Below are 19108 nucleotides of genomic sequence, written 5' to 3'. Positions count from 1 at the left end.
ATGCCCTGGATCAGCTCAAGGTCTGTAACTCACACGTGGCTGAGTGTCTGGTGGAACGCGGGCGCTGAGCTTTCAGATCATGGTAAAAGATGACTCATGAGATCAGGAGGCACAGATCTGTCACTTCAATGTGCGATGGATCAGTAGAGCTCCTCTGCATTTGTCTGACTGCAGTCGGGTTTAATGTCCCTGATGGGTTCTCGAGGTCTTAGGAACTGAAAAGGTGCATCGTGACCTGATAAACAGTGATCTTCTGAGCACACAGAATACTTTGCAGCAGGTTCGGCTTAAAATCTTGCAGGTCTGCTCTAGAATCATAGAATCATGGAACAGTTTGGGTTAGAAGGGACCTTAAAGATCATCCGGTTCCAACCCCATGCCATGGGCAGGGACACCTCCCACTGGATCAGGTGCCCAAGGCCCATCCAATGTGACCTTCAACACCTCCAGGGATGGGGCAACCACCACTTCCCTGGACAACCTGGGCCAGGGCCTCACCACTCTCATGGGGAAGAAATTCCTCCTCATGTCCAGTCTAACTCTGCCCCTCTCCAGTTTATCCCCATCGCCCCTCGTCCCATCCCCACACGCCTTTGGGAACAGTTCCCCCCAGCTTTCCTGGAGCCCCGTCAGGTACTGGAAGGTCACTCTAAGGTCTCCTCGAAACCTTCTCTTCTCCAGGCTGAACAACCCCAACTCTCTCAGCCTGTCCTCGGATGGGAGGTGCTCCAGCCCTCGCAGCATCCTTGGAGCCTCCTCTGGACCCATTCCAACAGCTCTATCTCCTTCTTCTGGTGAGGATTCCAGAACTGGACACAGTATTCCAGCTGAGGTCTCCCCGGAGAGGAGCAGAGGGGCAGAATCCCCTCCGTCCCTGCTGGCCACGCTGCTCTGGATGCAGCCCAGGACACGGGTGGTTTCTGGGCTGGGAGCGCACGTTGTGGCTCCTGTTGAGCTTCTCCTCCCCAGCACCCCAAGTCCTTCTCCTCAGGGCTGCTCTCCATCCCATCATCCCCCATCATGTACTGAAAACCATAGATTGCCCCAACCCACGTGCAGGACGTTGCCCTTGGCCTTGTCGACCTTCATGAGGTTCTCCAGCCCCACTTCTCCAGCCTGTCCACGTCTCTCTGGATGACATCCCATCCTTCCACTGTGGCAACTGTCCCACTCAGCTCGGTGTCCTCTCCAATCTTGCTGAGATTGCTCTCGATCTCGCTGTCAATATCATTGATAAAGATATTCAACAGCTCTGGTCCCGTACAGTCCCCTGAGGGACATCACTCGTCACAGATCTCCATCTGGACTTTGAGCCATTGACCACTGCTCTTTGAATATGACCATCCATCCAGTTTCTTATCCCCCGTACTCTCCATCAGTCGACTCTATATCTCTCCGGTTTAGAGAGAAGGATGTTGTGCAGCGCTGTGTCAAAGACTTCACAGAAGTCCAGAGAGATCCCATCCGTTGTTTTACCCATGGCCACTGCTGTGGTTAAAATGCTCTAAAAGCCTTGCAATGAAGACCTTGTGGACCTTGAGTCTCTCTTGGTCTTCACTTGCCAGTGAGTTGAATGGTCTCATTCCGTGTGGGCAATGGAGTTGTGGGTGGACTCCAGCAAAGGAGCAGGTCAGAAAATACAGTTCGTGATTGTGCAGGGAGAGGACGAGGGAGAATGGTTTGAAGCTGAAGGAGGGGAGATTGAGATGAGATCTTAGGAAGAAATTGTTCATGATGATGGTGATGAGACCCTGGCCCAGGTTGCCCAGAGGAGTCATGGCTGCCCCATCCCTGGAAGATGTTGAAGGCCAGGTTGGATGGGGCTTGGAGAAACTTCATCCAATGGGAAGTGTCCCTGCCCATGGAATGGGATGGAACTGGATGAGCTTTGAGGTCCCTTCCAACCCAAACCATTCCATGGTTCCATAATTCTAACTGCCTGTCAACTAGGCTCCCCGTTCCTATCCCTGAAGGTGTTGAAGGCCACGGTGAATGAGGCTTTGAGCAACCTGATCCAGTGGGAGGAACCGGGTGGGTTTTGAGGTCCCTTCCAACCCACGGCAATGTGCGCCCACAGCCCAGAAACCACCCGTGTCCTGGGCTGCATCCAGAGCAGCGTGGCCAGCAGGGACGGAGGGGATTCTGCCCCTCTGCTCTGCTCTGGGGAGACCTCACCTGGAGTCCTGGGTCCGGTTCTGGAGTCCTCAGCACAGCAAAGGCATGGAGCTGTGGAGGAGAGTCCAGAGGAGGCCATGGGGATGATGCAAGGGCTGGAGCATCTTCCGTATGAGGTCAGGCTGAAAGTGTTGGGGTCGCTCAGCCTGGAGAAGAGAAGGCTCCAGGGAGACCTTAGAGCAGCTTCCAGGATTGAAAGGGGCTCCAGGAAAGCTTGAGTTGGAAGGGACCTGGAAGCCTATCCAGTTCCATTCCTGCCATGGGCCAGGACACCTCCCACTGGATCAGGTTGCTCCAAGCCCCATCCAACCTGTCCTTGAACACCTCCAGGGATGGAGCAGCCACCACTGCTCTGGGCAACCTGTTCCAGGGCCTCCCAGTCGTCATCGTGAAGAATTTCTTCCTAATGTCCAATCCAAGTCTTCTCTCTTCTAATTTAAAACCATTCCCCCTCGCCCTGTCACTCCCATTTCCTTGGAAAAAGTCCCTCTCCAGCTTTCTTGCAGCCCCTTCAGGTACTGGAAGCTGCTCTAAGGTCTCCTCAGAGCCTTCTCTTCTCCAGGCTGAACAACCCCAACTCTCAGCCTGTCCTCATAGTAGAGGTGCTCCAGCCCTTGAATCATCTCCGTGGCCTCCTCTGGGCTCACTCCAAATGCTGCTGAGATCCTGAAGTTGGAGCTGCTCGGAGAGACTCCAGCCCCATTTGCTCCATACGGTCCATGAGATGCTCAAGGAGTTGTTCCTCCTGGGCCGTGGGCTCGTTTGCTGCTCGTGTCTAATCAGCTTAAGTTGTTGTGTAATGAGCTCTGTTATTTGCCGGAGAGTAGAGCGTGGCGGCCCTGCTGGAGCTGCTTTGGAGATGCTTCACTTCTCCAGGGACCGAGGAGAACCTGTCCCTGGGCCACTCCCAGCCAGGCTGGAGCTCCAAGGTGGGATGGAAAGCCCCGGTGTGTCTTGGCCGTGGTGGTGATGCCGCGTGGGGAAGCAAAGCTCGGAGATGAGAGAGGGAAGAGGTTGGAATTGGCAGGATGTCAGCTTTGTGGAAGCTCTCTTTGATACTCTGAGTTCCTTAAGGGCTGCTCGCGGACACATGAAGGTTTGGAACTGGTAGAGCTCCTGGGAGCGTAGTGGAAGCTCCAGTGATGCCTACAAGTAAAAGCTGGGACCTTTTTTATTGAAGAATTGCTGTTGCCAAGTGATCTTTCTCTCCAAAATGATGTTTTCCCAGCAACCTGCTGCTTGGGCTTTGTGCTTTTCGCTTCTGGATGTTGATTCAGAGGCGGAATCAACGTTTCCTGGCTTGACTTGTTGACCGGAGAATAAAAAGCTTATAATGAAGTTGTACAGATGTCGAGAAGGCGGTTAAAAGCTTTAGGGTGAGGCTTAGTGAGATTTTAAAGACGTTAAGACAAAATCTTGAGGTTTTGTGATGGAGTGGAGTCCTTCCAGTGAGCGGCTGCATCTGGACGAGTTAATGGGCTTTGTACGAAGCTCAAAATTCCGCAGCAAGTGGCTGTTTCTTAAAATACTCCAACCATGAGCTTTTGAGCTTGGATCTTGAATTTAATGTCTTATTAGTGCACGCAAACCAACCGAGTTGGGGCGGTAACATCTCAAGTGTTGACTAACATAGAATCGTGGAATGGTTTGAGTTGGAAGAGACCTCAAAGCCCACCCAGTTCCACCTCCTGACATGGGCAGGGACACCTCCCATTGGATCAGGATGATCCAAGCCCCATCCAACCTGGCCTTGAACACCTCCAGGGATGGGATCTGGGGGTTCTGGTTGAAGGCATGTTGGAATCATGGAACCATGGAATAGTTTGGGTTGGAAGGGACCTCAAAGCCCATCCAGTTCCACCCGCTGCCATGGGCAGGGACACCTCCCACTGGATCAGGGTGATCCAAGCCCCATCCACACTGGCCTTGAACACCTCCAGGGATGAGGCAGCCCCAGCTTCTCTGGGCAACCTGTGCCAGGGCCTCCCCACCCTCATGGGGAAGAAGTTCTTCCTAATGTCTTGTCTAATCTACTCCCTTCCAATTTAAAGCCATTCCCCCTCGTCCTGTCACTGCATTCCCTTGGAAAAAAGCCCCTCCCCAGCTTTCCTGGAGCCCCTTTCAGTCCGGAAGCTGCTTTAAGGTCTCCCCAGAGCCTTCTCCAGGCTGACCAACCCCAACTTTCTCAGCCTGTCCTCCTATGGGAGGTGCTTCAGCCCTTGGATCATCTCCGTGGCCTCCTCTGGCCCCATTCCAACAGCTCCATCTCCTTCGTATGTTGAGGATTCCAGAACTGGACCCGGGACTCCAGATGGGGTCTCCGCAGAGCGGAGCAGAGGATCACAATCCACTCCCTCCTTGCTGGTCCCACTGCTTTTCGTAGAATCATCGAATCACCAGGTTGGAAAAGACCTCTTGGATCATCGGGTTCAACCATTCCTTTTGTCATCGAGTTCAACCATTCCTTTTGTCATCGATTTCAACCATTCCTTTTGTCATCGATTTGAACCGTTCCCTTTGTCATCGAGTTCAACCATTCCTTTTGTCATCGAGTTCAACCATTCCTTTTGTCATCGATTTGAACCGTTTTGTTTGATCGAAACGATTCATTTAACAGGTTTTTTTTTCCTCCTTACGAAACATTCACGGGGAATGATGGGTTGGGATGTTGAGGTGGCTTTGAGAGGATGTTGACCCCGGAGGTCAGGGAAGTCCCCTAATCCCGGCTCCGGTTGTAGCTCCCTTTGAGACCTTGAGCTCTTTAATCTTCTTCCCTTTCGGTCCCCGGTGGCAAATAGGGTCAGGCTGATTATATTGTGCATTTTCTCTTTTCTAGCCCTGCCGCAGCTGTTCTTGTCCCCGCGTTCTCGTTTCGTACCGGGATAAGCTTGGATTAATGAAACCTTTTCTGGAAAGAGGAAAATCTTGTCGTTATGAAACATTGTTGGGATGCGTCGAGGCCGGAGAGGGATGCGCTGGGAGTCAGTAGAGAGAGCAAAGCCCACCTCGGAGTGAGGGTGTAAATGGGAAGTCACCCTCGATGGTTTTTGCTCGCATCTCCTCGTTGAAGCCCACAAGCTGAATCCTTCGTTAGGAATTCCCTTGGAAAGAAAGAAATAACAAATATGAGCGGTGAGGATCAGGGATCAGATTGTTGCTTTTTGCGTAGAGCGTGGCCAGCAGGGAGAGAGGGGATTCTGCCCCTCTGCTCCTCTCCGGGGAGACCTCATCTGGAGGATTGGGGCCAGTTCTGGAATCCTCACCAGAAGAAGGAGATGGAGCTGTTGGAACAGGTCTAGAGAAGGCTCCAAGGATGATGCGAGGGCTGGAGCTGGGGAAAGATCTGGAGAACAAGGGCTGTGGGAGTGGTTGAGGGCCCTGGAGCTGTTGAGCCTGGAGGAGGAGGCTGAGGGGAGACCTCATCACTCTCTGCAGCTCCTGCAAAGAGCCTGTGGTGAGGTGGGTGCTGGGCTTTGCTCCCTGGTAGCCACTGACAGGACACGGGGACGTGGCCTCAGGTTGCGCTGGAGGAGATGTAGGTTGGGCGTCAGGAGGACTTTCTTCACTGGAAGGGCTCTCAGGCCCCTGGCAGAGGCTGCTCAGAGGGGTGATGGAGTCCCCATCCCTGGAGGAGTCTAAAAGATGAGTAGATGTTTAACTTGGTGGCATATTCTGGTGGTGGCCTTAGCAGGGCTGGATTGATGGTTGGGCTCGATGGTCTTAAAGGTCTTTTCCAACTGAAGCCATTGAGTGATTCTGTGATTTTGATGTTATTTAACCTTCTTTTTTAAGCAGAACGCACTCTGTTTGACCTCTCTGTTCTAAAAAAAGGCTTTGCTGATATTCGCTCTGACAAGAGACTTTTCCATGCCCGCAGGTCAGTCTGGTTCCCTCAAAAAACAGTCTGGCTTTCTCTGCTCTCTCTGATCTGCTGGGGACGCAGCAGTCGCTGCAGAGCGTTGATGGGACCCTCAACAGTGGCCCAGGTGGCCAAGAAGGCCACCAGCATCCTGGCTTGGATCAGCCCTGGGGTGGCCACAGGAGCAGGGAAGGAATTGTCCCCATGTGCTCAGCGCTGGTGAGGCCACACCTTGAATCCTGGGTCAGTTTTGGGCCCCTCACTCCAAGAAAGACCTTGAGGAGCATCTGGAGAAGGGAACGGAGCTGAGGAAGGGCTGGAGAACAAGGGTTATGAGGAGCAGCTGAGGGCCCTGGGAGAAGAGGAGGCTGAGGGGAGACCTCATGGCTCTCTGCAGCTCCTGGAAAGGAGGTTGTGGTGAGGTGGGTGTTGTGCTCTTCTCCCGAGGAACGAGGGATGGGATGAGAGGAAATGGCCTCAAGTTGTTCCAGGTGAGGTTTAGACTGGAAATTAGGAAATATTCCTTCATGGAAGGGTTGTGAAGCATTGGCAGAGGCTGCCCAGGGAGATGGTGGAGTCCCCATGCCTGGAGGGGTTCAAAAGCCATGTAGAGAAGGTGCTTCGGGCTGTGGTTTAGTAGTGGACAGGTATGGTTGGACTCAATGATCTCAAACGTCTTTTCCAACCAAGCAATTCCACAGTTCTTGGAGATGACCAAACAACGGTGTTTTTATTCTGGAGTCTTTTCTTCTGCGCAGATGTTTCTTACGGTGTTTAATGGCCACTTATCAGGTTCAGGAGGAGAACCCACTGGTGGTTAATGATCCCACATGGTGAATTAGCAGGAAGGCTGCGCGGACAACTCACCTTTCCAGAGCCAACCACTAGAAACGTTGCTTCCCAACGCCAAACTGTCAGGCAGAGCGTAAGGACCTGTGATGGGATGGTGTCTGCCAGCACCACGCTGTGGTGGGTCTCATGGTCAGCCTGCGATGGCGGTGTGAGCTGCTCCTGTTAATGGGATTTGGCAGAGGAGAAGGTTTGAGGTGTCCAGGTTCTTGATCCAAAGCCAAGTAATTCTGTCTTAATTGCTGCCCAGCGTTTTGTGCTTTCCCATCTCTTCTCTTGGGGCCACTTTGAGACCTGCAACTCTAGAATGAAATTTGCCAGTGTGGCAGAAAGCCCCAGGGTGTTCAGATGGTGGAGAAGGAGCGCCTGATCTCTGCCTCCCATGCGGGCAGAAAGCACAACTCTGGTGATGCGTTTATGAACAGTCCCTCCGCAGCTTTCTTGGAGCCCCTTCAGGTAATGGAAGGTCACTCTAAGGTCTCCTGGGAGCCTTCTCTTCTCCAGGCTGAACAACCCCAACTCTCTCAGCCTGTCCTCGGATGGGAGGTGCTCCAGCCCTCGCATCATCCTTGGAACCTCCTCTGGACCCATTCCAACAGCTCCATCTCCTTCTTCTGTTGAGGATTCCAGAACTGGACCCAATCCTCCAGCTGAGGTCTCCCAAGAGAGGAACAGAAGAATCCCCTCCCTCCCTGCTGGCCACGCTGCTCTGGATGCAGCCCAGGACACGGGTGGTTTCTGGGCTGGGAGCACACGTTGCCAAATCATGTTGAGCTTCTCATCGACCACAGGTGCTGGATACTCCATCCCTGGAGGTGTTCAAGGCCAGGTTGGATGGGGCTTGGAGCAGCGTCATCCAGTGGGAGGTGTCCCTCCCTATAGCAGAGGGCTGGAACTGGGTGGGCTTTGAGGTCCCTTCCAACCTTAACTCTTCCAGGTTTCTATGATAGGTGGTCTATCCCAGCTGTTTCTCAGCTCCAGTGCATGAAACACCAAACGCACCTTCAGAAGAATTTGTGTTTCTGCCCTGTCCTTGGAGATGGTGCACTTCGCTGTGTTTGATTGCATTTTAGGAATCATAGAATCCTGGAATGGTTTGGTTTGGAAGGGTCATCAAAGCCCATCCAGTTCCAACCCCCTGTGATGGGCAGGGACACCTCCCGCTGGATCAGGGGCTCCAAGCCCCATCCAACGTGGCCTTCAACACCTCCAGGGATGGGGGCATCAACAGCTTCTCTGGGCAACCTGTTCCAGGGCCTCCCCACCCTCTCAGGAGAACATTTCTTCCTCAGATCTCTTCTTCCTGAAAATTCTTGGTCTTCACACTCCAGTATCTGGTTGTGTTCCTCCAGCAAGATGCTTCCCCTTTTGACATTGCCTTCCCCCTTGTCACTTGGCCAACTCTTTGTTTACCTTCGTGTCATTTCCTTCTGTCTCCAGTTTCTTGAACATTTCCCCTGGCTACAGATAAAAATACTTGGCTTTCAGCAACGTCTTCTGTTCTTGGTCCAGAAAATCTGTTGTGTTAATTCTCTTTTGTTAATATCATCCTTTTTTTTTTTTCCATGATTCCATCAGCTGTTCTTTCAAAACGTCACCCATCAAATCAAGGTTTAAGGAATCGTAGGATAGTTTGGGTTGGAAGGGACCTTAAAGATCATCCAGTTCCAACGCCACTGCCGTGCAATGATCAAGATCTCAACCTTAAAGCCGAAGCACTGGACTCTGAGGAAAAGAGACTGGAATCCGAGGCTTTTGGAAGCCCAGGTGGCCAAGAAGGCCACCAGCATCCTGGCTTGGATCAGCCCTGGGGTGGCCACAGGAGCAGGGAAGGAATTGTCCCCCTGGGCTCAGTGCTGGTGAGGCCACACCTCGAATCCTGGGGTCAGGTTTCGGCCACTCACTCCAAGAAAGACCTTGAGGAGCATCTGGAGAAGGGAACAGAGCTGAGGAAGGGGCTGGAGAACAAAGGGTTATGAGGAGTAGCTGAGGGCCCTGGGGCTGTTTAGTTGGAGAAGAGGAGGCTGAGGGGTGACCTCATGGCTCTCTGCAGCTCCTGGAAAGGAGGTTGTGGTGAGGTGGGTGTTGTGCTCTTCTCCCAAGGAACGAGGGATGGGATGAGAGGAAATGGCCTCAAGTTGTTCCAGGTGAGGTTTAGACTGGAAATTAGGAAATATTCCTTCATGGAAGGGTTGTGAAGCATTGGCAGAGGCTGCCCAGGGAGATGGTGGAGTCCCCATCCCTGGAGGGGTTCAAAAGCCAGGTAGAGAAGGTGCTTCGGGCTGTGGTTTGGTAGTGGACAGGTATGGTTGGACTCAATGATCTCAAACGTCTTTTCCAACCAAGGCTTTTGGGAGCCCAGGGGTCCAAGAAGGCCACCAGCGTCCTGGCTTGGATCAGCCCTGGGATGGCCACAGGAGCAGGGAAGGAATCGTCCCCCTGGACTCACCGCTGGTGAGGCCACACCTTGAATCCTGGTTTAGTTTTGGACCCCTCACTCCAAGAAAGACCTTGAGGGGCTGGAGAATGTCTGGAGAAGGGAATGGAGCTGGGGAAGGGCTGGAGAACAAGGGTTGTGAGGAGCAGCTGAGGGCCCTGGAGGTGTTTATCCTGGAGAAGAGGAGGCTGAGGGGAGACCTCATCGCTCTGTTCAGCTCCAGGAAAGGAGGTTGTGTTGATCTCTTCTTCCGAGGAACAAGAGATAGGACAAGAGGAAATGGCCTCAAGTTGTTTCACGTGAGGTTCAGACTGGAAATTAGTCAATATTCCATCATGGAAGGGTTGTGAAGCCGTGGCAGAAGTTGCCCAGAGCAGTGGTGGAGTCCCCATCCCTGGAAGGGTTCAGAATCTGGTCCTGGTGCTTTGGGCCATGATTTAGCAGACACGGTGGGGTTGAGGCTGATGGTTGGACTGGGTGATTCTTGAGGTTTTTTCCAACCTTAATGATTCTCTGATTGTTTTCAACTCTGAGTTGTGGGGTTCGTGTTGATGATAGAAGAGATGGTCTGGGAGGTCACATCAAATTTTCTACCTCTTATTCTTTCGCCTGTTTGTTAAAGTGCCTGGAAAGGCAGTCCTGCAGGTCTGGAGTCACGGCAGGAACATTGGAACGGCTGTTTGTTCTTCAGGATGGCAGTTGGTTGGATGTTGGGCAGCAGGTGGTGTCTTTCTTGCTTTAGATCTGGACAATTTACCTGAGATCTCCGTGTGTTACTGTAGACAATGCTTTGAGAAGCATTAGATGAGATCTTAGGGAGAAATGTTCTCCTGTGAGGGTGTGGAGGTCCTGGAACGGGGTGCCAAGAGCAGTGGTGGCTGCCCCATCCCTGGAGGGGTTGAAGGCCAGATTGGATGGGGCTTGGAGCAACCTGATCCAGTGGGAGGTGTCCCTGCCCATGGCAGGGGGTGGTAGTAGATGGGCTTGGAGGTCCCTTCCAACCCATTCCATGGTTCTGTGAACGCTCAGGCAGAGCGAGGTGTCTCTGTGCAGGTCTTTGAACTTTGTGGCTGACTCAGATACTACTTCTCAAGCCATGTGTCCCTCCAAAAGGACTTTATGGGGGACTTAAAGGTGGTTTTGCCTATTGATGTGGTCTGGAGCACCTCTGCTGTGAAGGCAGGCTTGGTATGGTTTGGGTTCTTCAGCCTGGAGAAGAGAAGGCTCCGAGGAGACCTTAGAGCAGCTTTCAGGGCTGAAAGGGGCTCCAGGAAAGCTGGGGAGGGGCTTTTTCCGCAGGCCTGGAGTGATGGGATGAAGGGGAATGGCTTTAAATTGGAAGGGGAAGATTGAGATGAGACATTAGGAAGAAATTCTTCATCATGAGGGTGGTGCAACACTGGCCCGGGTTGCCCAGAGGAGGTGGTTGCCTCCTCCCTGGAGGTGTTGAAGGCCAGGTTGGATGGGGCTTGGATCACCCTGACCCAGTGGGAGGTGTCCCTGCCCATAGCAGGGGGTTGGAACTGGTTGAGCTTTGAGATCCCTTCCACCCCAACCCATGATTCTACCTCCATCCAACCCTCCTTTGCATCCTTCTCCATTGCGGTGTGTGATCCCGTTGGTGCTCTGAGCTTCTGGCTGTTGGTGCACGATGGACACACGTTACTCCTTCGTGTCCTCCTGCAGAGCTCAGCACGGCTTCTGTGGCCGTCCCCCACCTCTGGTTGAAGGTCAAACTTTTTGCGCTCTCTTGTGTTTTTCCTAAAACACAACCCAAGCCGCAGCCTCTGCCCCGGCTGCCGAGATGCCCCGCGGTGCCGGGACTGCGGCTCTCCATGCGGCTGGAGCTCTCCGGGCCATCAATGTCTCCTGACAAGCCTGGAAACGTCCGTTCTACTTATTGTCAAAGAGTCAGGAACGTCAGCGGTTGTGCAGAGCCACCGGAGTCCGTGCAGTGCATCTGAGTGAGACAAAACCACAGCGTGGTGGGAGTTAGAAGGGACCTCTGGAGCTCATCCAGTCCAACCCCCTATTAAAGCTGGTTCATCTCTAGGAGGTTGCACAGGAGAACATCCAGGTGGGCTTTGAATGTGTCCAGAGAAGGAAACTCTCCACAGCCCCCCACCGGACAGCCTCTTCCCGTGCTCCACCACCCTCAGAATAAAGCATTTTTATCTCATGTTCAGTGGATCTTCTGGGCCCAGTGTGTTCCTACTGCCCCTTGTCCTGCTGCTGGGCACCCTTGAGAAGGTGTTGAAGGCCACGTTGGATGGGCCTTAGGCAGCCGGATCCAGAGGGGGTTGGACTGGATAACCTGGGAAGGTCCCTTCCAACCTAAAGCATTGCCTATGAATGAAGACATTTATTGGTTTTACAGAGCAAAACCACCATTGGCAAAGGTTCTTGAGGGTTCTTGAGCCCCTCAACCCACCTAAAGCTCAGTGAGGAACTCAGAAATTCCTGGAAAGCAGGCTGATCCTTCACAGGAGTCAAATGAGAATCAGAGAATCACTAGGTTGGAAAAGACCTTTGAGATCATCAGGCCCAACCATATCTGTCCACCACTAAACCAGATCCCTGAGCTCCTCATCTGCCCATCTCTTAAACCCCTCCAGGGATGGGGACTCCACCACCTCCCAGGGCAGCCTCTGCCAGGGCCTGAGAACCCTTTTGGTGAAGAACTTTCTCCTGATATCCAATCTGAACCTGCCATGGTGCAGCTTGAGGCTCTTTCCTCTCCTCCTATCCCTCGTTCCTTGGGAGAAGACACCAACACCCACCTCAACACAACCTCCTCTCCAGGAGCTGCAGAGAGCGATGAGGTCTCTCCTCAGCCTCCTCTTCTCCAGGCTGAACAACCCCAGGATCCTCAGCTGTTCCTCCTAACCCTTGTTCTCCAGCCCCTTCCTCAGCTCCGTTCCCTTCTCCGGACATTCTCCAGCCCCTCAAGGTCTTTCTTGGAGTGAGGGACCCAAAACTGAACCCAAGATTCAAGGTGGGACAATTAGAAGGAGTGCAGACACCGCTGTCATTTCTCTCCTCCTCTAAGCAAAATCTCCTGAATAAACGGCAATCGAATCGTAGATTCATCCCGTATTATGCAAATGACTCCGTTCTTTGATGTCCCCTCGTGTCATTTGTTTGACACAAGCTGGAATTAATGGCCATAAAAACAGGTTCTGAAGGCGACGGATAGATTTCTCCTGACTGCTTCTCATTCCTCGTACGAGCTCGCTGCTTTTTGCCTTGGGATTTTCAAAGCGGAAAAGTAGGTCACGGCGATGAAGTGCAAACGCGGGCGGGGAAGGAGGCTGCGACGGCGGCGTGAAACAAACAGAGCTGTCGCGCTGAAGGAAAAGGGTTTATTTTAAGATCTTCTTTCCATTCTCAGCATCTCCTTCTGCACAACGAGCATATGGGGACTCCTGGGTGGATGCACCCATAGATGGGATTCGGGAGAGGAGATATCGATGGGTTTGACCAGAGAGATGGATGGAGGGTTCAAGAGGGACGTGTTGTGGTCAACGGGGCGAGGGAGGAGGTTCTGCCTCTCTGCTCCGCTCCTCTGAGACCCCACCTGGAGGCCTGAGTCCAGTTCTGGAATCTCCAGCATAGGAAGGAGACGGAGCTGTTGGAACAGGTCCAGAGGAGGCTATGGAGATGGTCTGAGGGCTGGAGCACCTCCCATAGGAGGACAGGCTGAGAGAGTTGGGGTTGTTCAGCCTGGAGAAGAGAAGGCTTCGAGGAGACCTTAGAACAGCTTCCAGGACTGAAAGGGGCTCCAGGAGAGCTGGGAGGGGCTTTTTTTTCAAGGTCTTAGAGTGGCGGAACAAGAGGGAACAGTTTGAAGCTAAAAGAGGGGAGATTGAGGTGAGATCTTAGGAGGAAACTCTTCATGGTGAGGGTGGGAAGGCCCTGACCTGGGTTACCCAGAGAAGTCATGGCTGCCCCATCCCTGGAGGTGTTGAAGGCCAGGTTGGATGGGGTTTGGAGGAACCTGCTCCAGTGGGAGGTGTTGAACCTGGATGGGCTTTGAGGTGTCTTCCAACCCAACCCATCCTATGATTCCGCGTGACCCCAGTTTCCTAATTTGCTTATTAATGGTTTGGAGAAGAGAAGGCAGCTTTGTGCCCTTCTCAAGTGGAGCCAAAGCTCGTGGTGAGTACTCGATAGTGGTGACTTTCAGGCAGGAGGCTGAGGCTTCACCTGGGGCTTTAGGGACCTCGTTCCTCTGTGTGTTCCTGTTTGGAACACTTGGAAATTGGGCTCATTTCATTTATTCTTGTTTTCTCCTCTGATGCCATTAGGAGAAAGGATTCAGCAGAAGAGCACCTGGAGGTTGTCAGGAGAACGCTGGGCTCAGCGCAGGAGAGCGGTTGCCTCACGGGAGCGTTGGCTGTGAGGAGGCCAAGGCTGTTATTCCGCTCCAGTTGCTTCTGCTGACGGCTTGGCTGGGCGGCTCTGCCTCGTGTCTGTCGAGAGGCAATTGGAAGGCGATCTGGGGACGGGTGATGTTTAACCAACCCACGAAGGGACATCTCAGATAGAAAACAGGTTCATGAAAAGAGCAGTGATGGGCAGTGTGTCTGTCGGGGTGGGAGAAGGGAAAACCTTCTGCTGTCTCATGATCTTAAAGATGAAGAAGCGCTTTGTGTCTCGCCGAGGAGAGGTTTGCAGCCTTATTTTACGTAAAATCATAACAGCGTGAGATGTTTTGGGTTGGAAGGAACCTCAAAGCCCATCCAGTTCCAACCTCTCTGCCCCAAACCCCATCCAACCTTGAACGCCTCCAGGGATGGGATCTGGGGGTTCTGGTTCACGGCAGGTTAGAATCGTGGAACCGTGGGATGGTTTGGGCTGAAGAGACCTCAAAGCCCATCCAGTTCCACCCCCTGCCATGGGCAGGGACACCTCCCACTGGAGCAGGTTGCTCCAAACCCCATCCAACGTGGCCTTCAACCCCTCCAGGGATGGAGCAGCCACCATATCTCTGGGCAACCTGGGCCAGGGCCTCCCCACCCTCACAGGAGGATATTTCTTCGTAAGATCTCATCTCAGTCTCCTCTCTTTCAGCTTTAAACCGTTCCCCTTGTTCTATCCCTGCCCTCCCTGATCCAGAGCCCCTCCCCAGCTTTCCAGGAGCCCCTTTCAGCGCCGGAAGCTGCTCTAAGGTCTCCCCGGAGCCTTCTCTTCTCCAGGCTGAACAACCCCAACTCTCTCAGCCTCGTACAAGAGCTTCTCCAGCCCTCACATCATCTCCGTGGCCTCTTCTGGACTTGCTCCAACAGCTCCGTGTCCTTCCGTTGTTGGATGCTGAATGTCCACATTACCAAACCTCTGCCTTCCGGCAGTGCTTCTTGTTCTGAACCTTCTGAAGGGTTTCGTGTCCTGTACCCCACAGAGGTGGTTTGGGCTTCCCTTCCCTTTGCTGTTGCTGAGAATTCCTTGCAGGGCACGGCGTCTTCCACCAGCATCGGTGTTAGGTGGTGGTTTCAGCAAACTGGGTCCCCAGTTCTGACCCTGTGCCGTGACCTGCGCCAACTTATTTGAAGGTCAGCGATGGGAATGAAGCTCTTAAGCTCCTCTCTTTCCGCCTCCTTGGCTTGGCGCTGGCCGGGACGTCTCCTGGCTGCAGACTCGTTAAGTTGGAAGATACTTAACCTCTAACCAGCGAGCTGCTCGGTGACCTTTCCAGATTAGCATCCCCTGCAGTGAAAAGGCTTTATCACGCTAATCCCCTCCCAAGAACACTCGTTGCTCTAAGTTCACGTCCTGCCGCTCAGCGAGGACCCGTTCGTTTTTCTCCTGGAGGTCCCAGCCCTGTGGTGGGAGCGTCCGTGCCGTGGGTCACCGGAAGAGCTGTTCCTTATGGATTAGCTTCTGAATTGGCTTATTTGACCGTGCTGATCTTGTAGAGCAGGCGGAAAACAACCAAACAACCCCGTCAGCAGCCGTAGGGAACGTCCCGTGCTCTCCCTTCGGAACCAGGATCAGCTCCAGGAAGGTTCTTCTTGCATGGGATCCTTATTTTTACTTTCAGAAGCAAGTTTGCTGTGTAAGTACGCTCTTAATGGTATTTTCCTTGAAGCAAGACCCCGGGAGCCGTAATCCCGTGTTGATTTATATCCTCAACAGTCGTAACCGGCTTTTCAACTATTGGCGAGCTTTAATTCCGGCTAAATTTGCTCTGCGGGTTGGTGGGATCCATCAAACTCCCACCTGGTGCTGAGCACGTTTGCTCCTGGTGCTGTGGATTCAGAAGCACCTTCAGGACAAGAGCTTGGCTGCTTCTTCCCGTTTGCTTTTGCGTCTCTGAAGTTGGAGATCCCACATGGAGGGGGGAGTTGGGAAGCTCTGAGAAATCTTTTGGAACTGAGAAATCTTCTCCTTGGCCACAGCCCGTGGTCCTCTGTCTGTGGGATCACGTTTGTGGAGTTCCTCGAAGTGGCTTTGATAATGAGCTGAAAGTTGGGATGGGGTGGGGACAGTAAAGAAGCTGGAGGTGTCCTCTTTGGAGCTGAGCGGTGAGTGATGATGAAAACGCTTTGGGGATGGAGGTTTGCTAATGCTCCGTTGGTGCAGAGAGAGGACGAGGATCCAGGGAGACCTTAGAGGAGCTTCCACTATGGAAAGGAGCTCCTGGAAAGCTGGGAAGGCTCAGGGACAGCACGGATAGGACGAGGGGAATGGTTTGAAGCTGAAAGAGGGGAAATTGAGATGAGATCTTAGGAAGAAATGGTCTCCTGGGAGGGTTGGGAAGCCGTGGCACAGGCTGCCCGGAGAAGTGGATTGTGGACTCGGTGCTGGTGAGGCCACACCTTGAATCCTGAGGTCAGTTTTGGGCCCCTCACTCCAAGAAAGACCTTGAGGAGCTGGAGTGCATCCGGAGAAGGGAACGGAGCTGAGGAAGGGGCTGGAGAACAAAGGGTTAGGAGGAGCAGCTGAGGGACTTGGGGTTGTTCAACCTGAGGAAGTGGAGGCTGAAGGAAGACCTCATCACTGTCTCCGTCTGCCTGAAAGGAGGTTGTGGTGAGGTGAATGTTGGTCTCTTCTCCCAAGCGATAAGCAATAGGAGGAGAGGAAGTAGCCTCAAGTTGAACCAGGGCAGGTTCAGATTGGACATTAGGAGACATTTCTTCCCCGAAAGGGTTCTCGGGGCCCGGCAGAGGCTGTCCAGGGAGGTGGTGGAGTCTCCATTCCTGGAGGGGTTTAAAAGATGGGGAGATGAAGTGCTCAAGGTTGTGGTTTAATAGTGGACAGAAGTCCAGCGGTAGTTGGACTCAATGATCTCAAAGGCCTTTTCCAACCAGATGGTTCTACGATTCTCTGAACATCTCTTCTCACTCGGCCTCGATGTCCTACCATGCAGGAAGCTATGTGAGATATTTCATCTTGATGTTTCCCTTTTGACCATGTCGTTTTCTTCGATTTCAGTTTTCCCAGGAGAAATCATGGATGAAAAGCTGTCTTACAAAGAATTTCTCGATCGCAACGAGTCGTGGGCGATGGACGACAGAGACCTGTGCTTTGAGCCACAGCCGCTCTTCAAGCCCATGGAGATAGCTGGTAGGACTTCCTTACTCTTGGAGCTGTAGCATTTTGTCAGTTGGTTCCATGAAGTCTTGGCTTCTGTCCCTTGGGTTTGTTCTCCTGCCTTGTCCTCACGCCTGTGTTCTTCAGGATGTGCTGCTCTGGTTTCCTTTAAATCATGGAATCATCATAGAATCATGGAATGGTTTGGGTTTGAAGGGACCTCAAAGCTTACCCGGTTCCAACCCCTGTTCCAAGGACACCTTCCACGGGATCAGATTCAGAGGAGACCACAATGATGATGCGAGGGCTGGAGAACCTCCTATCCGAGGACAGGTTGAGAGAGTTGGGGTTGTTCAGCCTGGAGAAAAAAAGGTTCTAGGAAGAACTTAGAGCAGCTTCCAGGCCTGAAAGGGGCTCCAGGACAGCTGAGGAGGGGCTTTTTCTAAGAGATGCAGAGATAGGACGAGGGGGAACAGCTTTAAATTGGAAGAGGAAGATTTAGATTGGACATCAGGAAGAAATTCTTCACGATGAGGGTGGAGAGGCCCTGGAACAGGTTGCCCAGAGCAGTGGTGGCTGCCCCATCCCTGGAGGTGTTGAAGGCCACGTTGGATGGGCCTTGGGCACCTGATCCAGTGGGAGGTGTCCCTGCCCGTGGCAGAGGGATGAAACTGGGTGAGCTTTGATGTCCCTTCCAACCCAAACCATTCCATGGTTCTATAATTCTAACGTCCTGTCAACTAGACTCCCAGTTCCTATCTCTGAAGGTGTTGAAGGCCACGGTGAATGAGGCTTTGAGCAACCTGATCCAGTGGGAGGAACCAGGTGGGTTTTGAGGCCCCTTCCAACCCATGGCAACGTGTGCCCACAGCCCAGAAACCACCCGTGTCCTGGGCTGCATCCAGAGCAGCGTGGCCAGCAGGGACGGAGGGGATTCTGCCCCTCTGCTCTGCTTTGGGGAGACCCCACCTGGGTCCAGTTCTGGAGTTCAGGGAGGTGTCCCTGCCCATGGCAGGGGGTGGAACTGGATGGACTTGGAGGTGTCCTCCAACCCAAACCATTCCATGCTTCCATGATTCTAACTTGATGTCAACCAGAACCCCCCGATCCCATCCCTGGAGATGTTGAAGGCCAGGTTGGATGGGGCTTGGAGCAACCTGATCCAGCGGGAGGTGTCCCTGCCCATGGCAGGGGGTGGAGCTGGATAGGCTTGGAGGTCCCTTCCAACCCAAACCATTCCATGCTTCCATGATACTAAGTTAATGTTAGCAGAACCCTCTGATCCCATCCCTGGAGGTGTTCAAGGCCACGCTGGACGGAGCTCGGAGCAACCTGACCCACTGGGAGGTGTCCCTGCCCATGGCAGGAGGTGGAACTGGATGGGCTTTAAGGTCCCTTCCAACCCAAACCATTCCATGATTCCATGATCCAATCCGCCCTTGAACACCTCCAGGGATGGGGCATCCAACGTTGACTGTGGACATCAAGCCCTTATCTCACCTTATAATGTGGTCCAGCTCGTTAAACATGGAGCTGCAGGCCTGCTACGTTGGAGTGAGAGGTTCCTCCTGACGTGGCCCACAAGGCGAGAGCGGCTTTTCATCGACTCCCACAGTTCCTCCGCCCCTGAGCAAATGTTGCTGAATCATTGCCAGCTGAACGCTGGTCTTCTCCAGCTCTGGGAGACGCCGGCTCAGGTTGTCACGTAGCTGCGTCTGCAATGCAGGTCGCTCTGTTCCAGAGGCGGCTCCACAGCTGCTGACGCTTGAAAATTAGATGAACCTTGTGTAACTCGGCCCTGCAAAGGGAGACCTTTTCACCCAACACGTTCCACCCCATCGCCAAAGACGTTCCACCCCATCTTCGCTTGGTTTTGAGAAAACTTAGGGGATATCGCTGGCTCTGAGGGGACACGTGTGCGCTGCTTGGAATGGAACAGGAATGTTCATAGAGGTCTGGAATGGTTTGAGTTGGAAGGGACCTCCAAACCCATCCAGTTCCACCCTCTGCCATGGGCATGGACACCTCCCGCTGGATCAGGTTGCTCCAAGCCCCATCCAACGTGGCCTTCAACACCTCCAGGGATGGGATCTGAGGGTTCTGATTGATGGTAAGTGAGAATCATGGAACCATGGAATGGTTTCAGTTGGAAGGGACCTCAAAGCCCATCCAGTTCCATGGGTAGAGACACCTCCCACTGGATCTGGTTGCTCCAAGGGATGGGGCAGCCACCACTTCTCTGGGCAACCTGAGCC

At 53.2% G+C, this 19108-nt stretch overlaps 1 protein-coding gene across 18 annotated transcripts in view; it reads left to right on the top strand.

Annotated features, from left to right (window-relative positions):
• The window catches only part of MAP4 (microtubule associated protein 4), a 177952-nt gene that overhangs the window by 82019 nt on the left and 76825 nt on the right, over nt 1-19108 (top strand). For 17 of the 18 annotated variants that reach the window (XM_054058621.1, XM_054058614.1, XM_054058619.1 and 14 more), the window contains one exon: nt 16755-16886. In XM_054058621.1, coding sequence (XP_053914596.1) covers nt 16755-16886 — 132 coding nt within the window. Of the gene's footprint in view, nt 1-15099; nt 15376-16754; nt 16887-19108 lie in introns of those variants that run through there. The other variant, XM_054058623.1, reaches the window with a different exon arrangement.

The sequence above is a fragment of the Cuculus canorus genome, chromosome 2 (assembly GCF_017976375.1).
Source record: "Cuculus canorus isolate bCucCan1 chromosome 2, bCucCan1.pri, whole genome shotgun sequence".
Lineage (NCBI taxonomy): Eukaryota > Metazoa > Chordata > Aves > Cuculiformes > Cuculidae > Cuculus > Cuculus canorus.
The sequence above is the reverse complement of the archived record's forward strand: the minus strand, read 5'-3'. Positions and strand labels throughout refer to the sequence as shown.